This window comes from Schistocerca piceifrons, chromosome 4 (assembly GCF_021461385.2).
Source record: "Schistocerca piceifrons isolate TAMUIC-IGC-003096 chromosome 4, iqSchPice1.1, whole genome shotgun sequence".
In the NCBI taxonomy this organism is placed as follows: domain Eukaryota; kingdom Metazoa; phylum Arthropoda; class Insecta; order Orthoptera; family Acrididae; genus Schistocerca; species Schistocerca piceifrons.
In genome coordinates, this window is record NC_060141.1 from 365,879,778 (window position 1) to 365,891,882 (window position 12,105).

The 12,105-nt window shown below is 40.8% G+C and overlaps 2 protein-coding genes across 3 annotated transcripts in view; one reads left to right on the plus strand and one right to left on the minus strand.

Moving 5' to 3' along the window:
• Positions 1–10,472, minus strand: part of LOC124795223 (osteoclast-stimulating factor 1-like) — a 65,506-nt gene extending 55,034 nt beyond the window's left edge. The window contains exon 1 of the mRNA XM_047259142.1: positions 10,215–10,472. Coding sequence (XP_047115098.1) covers positions 10,215–10,272 — 58 coding nt within the window. The 5' untranslated portion in view covers positions 10,273–10,472. The remainder of the gene's footprint in view (positions 1–10,214) is intronic.
• Positions 10,295–12,105, plus strand: part of LOC124795222 (cleavage and polyadenylation specificity factor 73) — an 83,841-nt gene continuing 82,030 nt past the window's right edge. Inside the window, exons 1-3 of one of the 2 annotated variants that reach the window (XM_047259140.1) lie at positions 10,295–10,528; positions 10,711–10,940; positions 11,023–11,086. In XM_047259140.1, coding sequence (XP_047115096.1) covers positions 10,870–10,940; positions 11,023–11,086 — 135 coding nt within the window. In that variant the 5' untranslated portion in view covers positions 10,295–10,528; positions 10,711–10,869. The remainder of the gene's footprint in view (positions 10,529–10,710; positions 10,941–11,022; positions 11,087–12,105) is intronic. The other variant, XM_047259141.1, reaches the window with a different exon arrangement.

Genomic DNA, 12,105 nt, shown 5'->3' on the forward strand with positions numbered 1-12,105 from the left:
TTTTTACCTACTTGATCCTCTGCTGTCTTCGCTACTTCATCCCTCAAAGCTACCCATTCTTCTTCTACTGTATTTATTTCCCCCATTCCTGTCAATTGTTCCCTTATGCTCTCCCTGAAACTCTGTACAACCTCTGGTTCTTTCAGTTTATCCAGGTCCCATCTCCTTAAATTCCCACTTTTTTGCAGTTTCTTCAGTTTTAATCTACAGGTCATAACCAATAGATTGTGGTCAGAGTCCACATCTGCCCCTGGAAATGTCTTACAATTTAAAACCTGGGTCCTAAATCTCTGTCTTACCATTATATAATCTATCTGAAACCTTCTAGTATCTCCAGGGTTCTTCCATGTATACAACCTTCTTTCATGATTCTTAAACCAAGTGTTAGTTATGATTATGTTGTGTTCTGTGCAAAATTCTACCAGGCGACTTCCTCTTTCATTTCTTAGCCCCAATCCACATTCACCTACTATGTTTCCTTCTCTCCCTTTTCCTACACTCGAATTCCAGTCACCCATCACTATTAAATTTTCATCTCCCTTCACTATTGAATAATTTCTTTGATTCCATCATACATTTCTTCATTCTTCGTCATCTGCAGAGCTAGTTGGCATACAAACTTTTACTACTGTAGTAGGTGTGGTCTTCGTGTCTATCTTGACCACAATAATGCGTTCACTATGCTGTTTGTAGTTAACTTACCCGCACTCCTATTTTCCTATTCATTATTAAAGCTACTCCTGCATTACCCTTATTTGATTTTGTATTCATGATCCTGTATTCGCCTGACCAAAAGTCTTGTTCCTCCTGCCACCGAACTTCACTAATTCCCACTATATCTAACTTTAACCTATCCATTTCCCTTTTTAAATTTTCTGACCTACCTGCCCTATTAAGGGACCTGACATTCCAAACCCTGGTCTGTAGAACGCCAGTTTTCTTTCTCCTGATAACGACGTCCTCTTGAGTAGTCCCCGCCCAGAGATCCGAATGGGGGACTATTTTACCTCCGGAATATTTTACCCAAGAGAACGCCATCATCATTTAATCATACAGTAAAGCTGCATGCCCTCGGGAAAAATTACGGCTGTAGTTTCCCCTTGCTTTCAGCCATTCGCAGTACCAGCACAGCAAGGCCGTTTTGGTTAGTGTTACGAGGCCAGATCAGTCAATCATCCAGACTGTTGCCCCTACACCTACTGAAAAGGCTGCTGCCCGTCTTCAGGAACCACACGTTTGTCTGGCCTCTCAACAGATACCCCTCCGTTGTGGTTGCACCTACAGTACGGCTATCTGTTTCGCTGAGGCACGCAAGCCTCCCCACCAACGGCAAGGCAAGGTCCATGGTTCACAGGGGGTCCCCTGGATTACCTGCTGGATTTCACTATCCCATCACTTGGTCTATTTGTCAATGTATTCTCAGCCTGGTAATTTTTTCTGCAGGGTTTCTCTTGCAGTATCCATTTCACAGCATCTTTCCATATATCTCATATTAACTGATAAAGCTATATTGCAAAGCTTGTTAAAAGAAAAAGAAAAGCTTTGCCGTTCTGACCCAAACAGACTAACTGGGTCCGATCAATTGAGTTCCATGTCACCCATCAGCTAATGGCGTTACCTGGATGCAGTGTGGAACGTCATGTTTTCAGCCGGTCATTCTCCTGACCATCGTCAGATTAACAGACATGGAGCTTCTACTACACAGTCAAGCAGTTTCTCAATTATCACAAAGCTGAATGGACTGCATTCCAGTCCTCCCACCAAGGAAAAATCCCTGGCAGTATCAGGGATTGAAAACGGGTCCTCCGCATGGAAGTCATCTACACTGACCACTTGGCTGCATAGACAGATGAGATGTTGGTCAAAATGCATTAATTTGTTCTGTTGGGCATCCATTCTCTGCATCTGATTCACTCAGATACTATCTTGGATGTCTTTGGTTGTTAGGCATTTTTCAGATATCACGGATAAACATGATGTATTAGGGAGTGGTGATGTTGTCCTATAGAATAACTTTGGTATCTGTTGCCATCTTCAGATCTTGTTGCTAAAGCATCCAGTAACTGATACGGGTAGTGACCTCCTCTGGTACTGGTAGCTATGTGTGCTATCCTTTCTTGACATACATGTTGGTCAAGACCAGGTCATGAACAACACTGCACGTTCCCAGAATGCGACATCCGTCATCATTTTGCAGGCTTATATATTCTCCATAACATTGCTCATATCCTTCCCACTGACATCCAATACATCCATTTAAGCCTCCACCAAGGATAGTGGACTCATCATGGGGAGCTGGTGGAAGATGAGCATCAAGACTTTTCTGGAATCCATCCTCATCCTCCTCAACCTCCCCTCTGTATTAAGTTTGAGATGCATAGGAAGATATGGTGTGGACAGTTCTTGATGCTATACATCAATTTTGACAGTCAATAGCCAATTTGACACTCTGTGAGTGCTTGTGATGTTGCAGTAGTGTAGGTTGACCATCAATGCCTCACCATTCCTTCTTGTACCAATACCATGGTATACGACTTTGTCCCCATTCCCAATTCTTTTTGTTTCAAACCTCTCCATCTGGTCTTCTATATGGAGGCAATGTCAACACATTTATTTTCATGCATTTATAATTGCTAACGATGTTACAATACCAAGTGTAGTAAATCTAAGTCTTAAAAAATTTATCAGTTCATAAGTCAATCAAGAATCTATCCCTTGTAAGATGCGAGATCAGTACTACGATATCTTCTAATAAGAATCCTGTATCCCTATTGTTTTAGAGGGGGGTTAAATTGCCTTCCTCCAAAAGTTCAGAAATGTACATTTTTGAGGAAATCAAGTTACCTCTTGCAAGTGGAGTTCCTAAAAAACATAAGCCATGCTTCTGTGTGCATTTCCACAGCTTAGGAGCATGCAAATGAGGACAGATACTTGTAAAGTAACAGTAAGTAATCACAAAATGTAGCTGTGAAATATTTTTGAACAACTGAATGATATTTATGGATAAAGTGTTTAGTCAACCAAACTCGTGGTAATACCATTTAGTTTCAGATGACTAGCTACCAGTATACGATAATTTAAAGAGGAACCTACACAATCCAACAATGTAGAAAATCGAGTATTAACCACAGCAGACAAACTGTTTTAGGTCTAATTTCATCAGAATCATTAGTACTTAAATCATGTTTGCATTTTACAGAATCGAATAGAAGCACCTATTGATGATGATGCAAGGTACTGCAATATGTTTGGGTACTTAAAAGCAACAGTTGTTAACATAATAGGTGGACCTGTATTCCCATAATTTGATCTGCAAATACAGCTACTACTAGAGATTCAAAACTAAACTATTATTATCAACACTAAAAGGTAAAAATCTTGAACTGAATTTGGATCCACTATCACCAGCCAACATAGAAAACTAGCGACTAAAAATAAACAAAACATTTGTTAAAGTAGTCTTAACAGGAACTGTGGCTGTATGATACCCCTTGTAAATACATTACTTTCTTGACACAGCTAGTCAGTTGTCACTGTTGTTCTGTATTGATATAAATAATATTTTATTAAAATGTGGGTTACACATGCGGTGTCATCGAGTATCTAGAGTGGCACAAGAAGTATCTACCAGTGCAGAGAGAATGTACAGCAAAGCAGTATCATGAGGCACCAATGAGATGTTAGGAAGAAGCCATGCCTCTCACAGTTCTGAGGCACCACCGCCATGCCTCTGCCCTGAAATAGTGTCGCCTGTGGCTAAGAGCACAGTTATGTTCAAAGTCAGATCCTGTCTGCTTCCAGGAAATTCCTATCGGAGTAACATCATTGTGCTGTCTACTCTCCGTCACTCCGCCTGTGTCAACTATCAGGGAGCGAAGAAAGTTCCGTCTCCTGTAAACGGTACCTATGTGTCAGTGCTCTCAGAACTGTGTCTATGAACTTGTGTCTTCTAGTGACTGTAGTTAAGCACCAGTACGACCATCACGAACATGTATCAATTAGCTGCTCCATAATTGTGGCTCTTAGTGTGCTCTGAACAGCAAGTCCACATGTGCAGTTTCACAGCTACAGCCGAGCTTGGCAAGCAAATGTAAGTTTTGTTGTAATTAATAAACTATTACTTATTCACTGTTCTAATTAACTGTATTATTATTAGACACCTCATTGTCCCAAAATTTGGACACAGCAACTAAAGTGACACCAAGGATGCAGCTCGCTATTAGCACACTGTGGCATATTGTGTAAGTAACCCTTTCTTGCAGCAGTGCTATTTTTCTGTTTGTGTGTGTGTTGTTATATGGTGTGTTTACAAGTCACTTCCAGATGTGTCTTTAATGCAAGCTATACAGTTGCAGGGACAAAGGATTGAACAATTATTACAAGTACTACATGGAACTGTGGCAACACCACAACTGCTGCCCCAGCCTATTCGATTGGAAACAACTCAACAAATGGTTCAAGTGCCTACATTCAGAGTATTTCTCAGGCAAATAAAAGACTGGGCTGATTATGTTGCAGTTGACGGCACATTTCAAATCCTATGGCGTAGCAGGTATCCATCGTCTTTAACATTTTCCTTCCGCCACAGGCTCAGATGTATTCAGGTTGGTATAAAAACGGTTTCCAGATCGCAAATGTCATGAGATCCCCTATGATGAGTTAGTTCACAAACTGTCAAATCATTTTAAATCACAAGTGCATGAGGCAGCAGCTCATTACAAGTTTAATATGAAAACAGCAGCCGGGACAGTCTTCCAAACAGTGGATAACAGAACTTCATAGCCTTACTAGGAAATTTCACTTTCAGTGTCTATGTAGGTTAAGCAACAATGACATTATGATGAGAGATGCAATTACTCATTACATGTCTGATTCCCGTATTTGTGCCGCCGTACTAAAAGCCCTGACCTTAGTATCATATTGTCAATTATTGCATCACAAGACATTGTCGATGTAACTGAGCACGATTTCAAGCACCTGCAATATCTATTGCCCAGAGTAAGACAGTTCAGGGGCCAATCCCTATCTGCTCAGGTCACGTGTTGCCCCTGGCAGCACGGTCGTCTCCACAGCTGGAGACGCCCACAGATGTTGACCTGGTGCTACCGCCATCGTCATAGTTGTGTTGGCATCTCGGGATCCAGCCAGCAACAGGGTCACACCCGGTCATCCAATGGGAAGGTCTGGAGGGCCCAGATGTTGTCTACTGCTGTCCACCTATTGTACCATCTGCCTCTGCACCTACAACCACCAACGCGCAACCTGTTGTTGGTTTCCCGGTCGGTGTTTCCAGCCACATGCACAGTGGATACCAGGGTCTGGATGAGTGCTCGGTACTGACTGAAGTTTCACCACCGACTGCCCCAACTATGCCGGCGCTCCATCCTTCACCCCTACCTTCGTGTCCCATCTCCATATCTGATGCCGAGACTGAAGTTTGGGGGTAAGGCATACAGTGTCATTGAGTATAGAGCAGCATAAGAAATATTGACCACTGCAGAGATACTACACAGCAAAGCATGCCTCTGCCCTGAAATGGTGTCACCAGAGGCCAGGAGGGCCGTTCTGAATGAGGCTGGATCGTCCCCACTTTCAGTAAGCTCCTGCCACAGTAACATCGTTGAACTGCCTACTCACTGTGATACAGTCCATGTCAACTGTCGGGGAGTGAAGAAACTTCTGTCTACTGTGAACTGTGCCTACACACCAATGCTGTCAGAACTGTTTGAACAAGCATGTATGGACTAGTGTTTTCTGGTGACTATTGTGAACCACAGTATGACCATTATGAACTTTTATCAATCAGCCACTCAGCAATTGTGGCTCATTTAGCATGTTATGAACCACAAGCCCACACATGCAATTTCATAGCTACAGAGGAGTCTGGCAAGCCAAGATAATTGTTGTAATTAATAATGTACTATTTATTCAGTGTCCTAATTAACTGTATTATTGCTACCCACCTCAATGTCCCAGAAGTCAGACACAACACATATATGTGAACACGACAAGCCACGTATGTAGATGAGCCCTCTCACTAGAACAACTCATGTATTGCAGAGCAGTGTCCTATCTGTATACACATTAAAATCATTTTATTTCACCACATTGGCCAGCAGAAGGATCGCCACAGCTGAATCACTGAGATGAACCATAGCCTGTTGTCCCTCAGCTTCAAACACTATTTCTCCCTGTGACGAAATGGCCCATTTCTTGAGGTCAGTTCATAAATGTTCACTCTGGATGATGGCCAATGATATGAAATCCTAGTAAATTCATGTCCCTTACTTTTTTTTTGGGTAAGTTAAAAAGCTGACTTCAATGATTAAAATTTGCACTTGCACCATCCTGAGCAAAAAAGTAAAATGCATCTTGTCTCAAAATTCCTCCAACAACAAAAATACCACTTACAACAGGTGAGTAGTGTTGCCTGGCCAGATAAGGAGTGGAATACAGCAGAGAAAACAGAAAGAATGCACAATTTTATGGTGACATATACTGAAAATTTTTTTTCGCACTTCTTGTCATGTCAAAAGGTTAAGAATGCACAACCCTTTGGAGGGGAGCTCCTGGGACCATTGTCAAGTGCTGACTGTCAAGCGATTACTGCTGCTAGCCTTATATAGCTGGGTGTTATACAAAAAGCGACTGAGGAAAAATATTTGACAACACCCTCAATAAAGAAGGGGGCCTGCAACAGAGCAGCTTTGGACCCAGACATAGGAAGGTTCAAGTGGGTGCTGCAGGTGCATGAATACATTACCATGTATGGGGCTGGAGTGAGTACCAGTGACACCATAGACAGCAGCGTGGCTATTTAAGGGCAGCAGCAACACATCACATGACTGTTACCACTGACAATGGCAGAAGAGAACTCAGCCGAAAGCTAGTGGGTATTGCTAATCGTCTAACATGAGTGGAAGATAGAGAAAATTTTATCAACAGAAAGAAGACTGGAACCTTATTTGTGGTTGTAAACTCATTTATTGTTATATTCTTCACCCTGAACACTGTGAGGTTTTCAGCAGACACTCGGCATTTGATTCATCCCAGAGTAACTAATCTGTCCCTAATTTCAAAGATACAATGATATTTCCACCATACTGTTTCAGTATTCAAAGACAGCCAGCTAGCTGTGGAGCATCCAGTTTGTCTCCTGACCACCCACAATAACAGCTTCCTTTCAGAAATTGCTCTTTCTGTCAGGTGGATCCAGATGGGGCAATGTTTACATGAGTGTTAAGTCATCAAGCATTTACTACTCAGTGGAGTCTGAAAGGACAACAGAAAATAAAACACCACCACTGGCAGCAAATCAAGCAATCAAGTGCATGTTTTAACCTGTTTTGAGAAGACTTCTGGTACAAACTGTTTCTCAATCATTCAACCTCTGGAATGGATGTTGGTAGATTCCCACCTTATGTGAATAACCTCTACCAATAGGAATGGTTGTGGGTATTATGAACTAAGCTAAGACAGAGCCTCTCTATTCAGTTTCATTTGGTGCAAATAAATGTTACACATTATAATGTTACATGGAATGTGCACTTTTACAGCAAGTGCTTTGGTAACTGGTATTGCGGGAGGGGGGAGTGTGACTGCTGACTTCTGCTAAGATAGGATGGATCCACAAGTGTTTTGTATGCAATTTCCTTTCTAGACTGACTGCATCTCCTTCCAATGAACTGAAGTCTGCCGCCTGATTTACCTACAACTGAGCCCATAGGATCATTACATTTTATATCCAAAGAAAGCTGGGTGATGGGCTAGCACTTTAACCTGGGACCTTTGCCTTCCAGGAGCAAGTACACTACCGACTAAACTATCCAAGATTAACTCATGACCCACCTCATAGCTTTACTTCTGCTAGTACTTCATCTCCTACCCTCTCCTGCATACCTTGCGCAACTACACTGATGGAACAAACATAATGTGGAGATATGGCTTAGCCGCAGCCTGGGGGATAGTTTCCAGAATGAAGTTTCAGTCTGCAGTGGACTGTGCACTGATTTCAAACTCCCTGGCAGATTAAAAGTGTGCTGGGGTGAGACTTGATCTTGGAACCTTTGCCTTTTGTGAGCAAGTGTGAGACTGACTGAGCTATCCAAGCACGACTGTCGGTGGCTGTGACTAAGCCATGTCTCCAGTGTCCTCTTTTCCAGAAGTACTAATCCCACAAGGTATGTAGAACAACTTCTGTGAAGTACGGAAGGTAAGAGATGAGGTACTGGTAGAAGTAAAGCTGTCAGGGCAGGTCACAAGTCACGCTTGGATACCTGATTTTGTAGAACACTTGTCCATGAAAGGCACTGCAGGCACATGACATGGTAAGGAAAGCATATAAGCAGATCAGAGATGAGGGGGGAATCATTCTACCAAAAATAAGTTACAAATGGGGAAATCCACTGACATAAGTGACTTTTACGGAGGGCAGAATGTTACTGTTCAGTGCCTGGGAAATGGTGAGGCTGGTTGACTGCATGCTACTTTCATGAGCATCAACTGAAAGTGGTAGACAGACAGTGAAACCGTGAGTAGCGACAATGTGTCCGATATCCATGCCTCATTACAGAACGTGGAGATTGGAGACTTGCCCATTCTGTAAAGCACGATAGGCAAAGATGTGTGTGAGATCTGATGACAGAGTAGCAGATTCACAATCAAACTGTGAACTTTCAGCCTAGCCTACAACTCAGGCTACACTACAGATTACAATGTCACAGCATCAAAGATTTCACATTCGCATTAGTTTGCTTTGCCAACTCTCAATCAAACTTTTAGCTTCCAAAGTAACCTAGATCATCCAGTATCTATAGGTCCAATTGCCCCTGGTACGGTACCATCCTCTGATCTCAGTAGTTAAGCCATGATCCCCTTTCCCTCATATGTACAATGTTCCGCTGCAGCTCAGCACTCTGCAGTACAATGTTCACTGAAGCACACCCATAACTTACGTGGGCCATTTTGTTTCATTTTGGTCTTATTATTTTATGTTTTCATGATTTTGGTTTTTAAGATACCTAAGTTCTCAGTTCATCTATGACTTCCTAAGGCTCATGAAGAGGCTCCTATGTCTGGTAGAATTATTCTTGCGGGATTGCCTTTAAATATTCTTTGGTAACAGGATGAATATTTCTTAGTTTAAACTGCTTAAGTATTTTAATTTAAATATTGTTTTGTGGGCTGTGGTACAAGCTTGTGACCAGAATATCGTTGCAGCACAAGGAGAGTGAGGGTTGCCACCCCCTCACCTGGTCACCTTTTACCCCAGGGAAAGATCCCCGATTATCATCATGGCAGCTCTCTCTCTCTCTCTCCCTCCCCTCTTTTTTTAATGCTGATTTCTGCCAAATTGACTAAATCTAACAGAGCACTAATTTCATTGTACACTGTCCATCAAACCAGTATGTAGTACTAGTAAATGACATCTTAAGTATCGCAGTAAATGATCTGCTTGACAGGGTAACTTAAGGATCTTAAAAGAGCAAAATATAAATATGGAGGGACAATAAGACTGAATCAGTACCCGGTACACTTAACAACGAAGGAGTAGTACATGGATGTTAATATGAAAAGTGATAAAACATCTAATGTAGAATACAGGTATCACTGGATAGGCTCCATGTAACCAATATACAATATAAATATTAGACAGAGGATTTCTACCTATGTATATGGTACGGCTAAAGTGGGGTTAATGGACATTTAAAAGGATCTTTTGTATCCAGATGATAAAGTTTCACAACTGCTGTTACGGATTATCCCAGTTTTAGAAGAAAAACGTATTTGTGGTACTCTACATTCCTCTGATTGTCAGAGCCTGCTGTCACTCATTTACTGATAACTAGGCCTATGTTATTCACACACGTCGTGGCAGTATCACAATTAGCCAAGTTTTTTTAAAAAGAATCATCTCTTCTTTTCGTTCCACGCTCTCCACTATCAGAATAGTTTCTTCAATACTTAAAAATTGAAATGTTATTTCCTATTGTATCCGGAACCTTCTTTATTTACCATGATCACCTCATTTTTTTCCAATTTTGTGCATGTAAAAATTATTAAACTACCCACTCAGAGCATATCTTTTCAAGGAGGATTAAATCCATCTCAAGGATACGAGCGTTTCAATTTTCATGGGCATGTCACTTGTTGACTAGATGGACTGTAACAAAACGGAACCAATAGCATCTTTAGAGACAAAAGAAATTACTCACCGGGTTTAGGAATAGGTTTTGGTGGAGCGGGTCGGGTGGCGGATAATTTTGCAGCCATTATCTTTTTTAGACAACAGATTCACACATTAGCGTTATCTAACACTGCAAAACCGCTGTACGTCCATGACAACACTGCTGCACAAGTGCACACTGCACAGTGTAGGAACTAGGAAGCGTACAACACACAACACGCCACCCAAAACCGCAGAGATAAAGACAAAAAATTATCATTGACTTGGAAGCAATGGCTCTCCTACTTGTATTAATATAGGCATACAACCACGTCGTGTCTGTTTTCTATGCTGTAAGCCATGGTAACGTATACATGAGTTTCTATTAGCGAATTAACGTAAGGTTTTTCTCTTCGCAAATTAACATTTCATCCTTTTTTCCATGCTGAGACTGTTACCGGAAAAATAATTAATGATTCTTTGATACTGTTTATTAAGGGTCATTCAGGTGTATTCCTTTACTCATTACTGTTTATTGTTTTCAGTTATTTCAGGTTGCCAGTGCCGTATTGTTGATATTTTGCTGAAGCAACTATCGACATGGGAAATTGTCGATAGATAGCCATTTGGATGCTGATCGATTGGTTGTAGGGATAATTTGAAAGTGGTTGTAAACACACGTGAATAGTATACAAGATACAAAAATGACAACAAAGAGGAAGGCTGATTCTCAAGTTCCAGCAGAGGAGAGTGACTTACTACTGATACGGCCACTGTACGAATTGTATTCTGTCTGTATTTCCTTTTTTATATTTCCGAAAGCTAAAACTGCCTCTACATTAAAATTTTTGTTACAGTGGTGCTGGTCAGGAAGTCGGGCGATCCTGCATAATGCTAGAATTTAAAGGAAAGAAAATCATGGTACGTATTTAAGAAAGCCGTAGTCAAATTTGTTATACCCTATAGTTTTAACAGTTCATGATATAAGTAGGTTTGTTTAGTAATTACATTCCACTGAAAATATGGATCATATTGCATAAAAATATTTACTGATCAATTTTTGCAAATTAATAAAAGTAATTTGTAGGATGTAATGTATACTTTATTTTAGTATCTCATTTTAATCATTCCAAAGTTTTTTCACGTGAACTATAAGTTGTCATTGTAAGCATGCCTACTCTTCCTTCCGTTCCGTCTAGAGCAGTTGTTGTTGTTCTAGTTCAGCAGTGAAAATGTTTCACAGTGCTTTCAAGCAAGTGAGACAGCTGTTTTTTCCCATAACCTAGGCCTCGGGATACCTTACTACCATTTCTATGCCATTCAGCACCCGTGGCTGGACACACAGCTGAGCTCATAGTGTCAAGTTTATTGCCAAAATAAAGTGAATGTAGAAATTCAGTTCGGACTGGATAGTCTTACTATAAAAAATACGAAAGTTAATAACTATGTTTCAATATACATTACAACAATAACATAATCAGTATTAGAATATAGTGTAGTTGCCACTGTTCTCACGTCACTGAGCTGTAGCTTTGCTCGTTTAATATACAAAAATTTTTAGTAAATCGCTGTATGAGCAATGACTGAATATCCATAGATAGAGCATTAAATAATTTTAGGGCCACCATTGGGAAACTGTACCCTGTCTTCGCTGATCGTCTTGACCTTTATTTTTTTTATTTATTTACATTTTCGGGTCGACAGAAGCGTCCGATCCCACGCGTCGGCTTTGACCCGTGACGTAAGGGTGTTGTCGTGTGTAACTTCATGACGGCGCGGAGTTTGGTTTGACTGTGGCTGTCTCCAGTTATGTTTTATCTTATTTTATTTACTTTTCTGATCTGTTCGTTGTATCTCGTGAGATTTTTTTTTTAAATTTAAAAACACATATTACTTATTTTAATTATTTGTTTCCTCGAATTTCTGTTTTAGTTTATTAT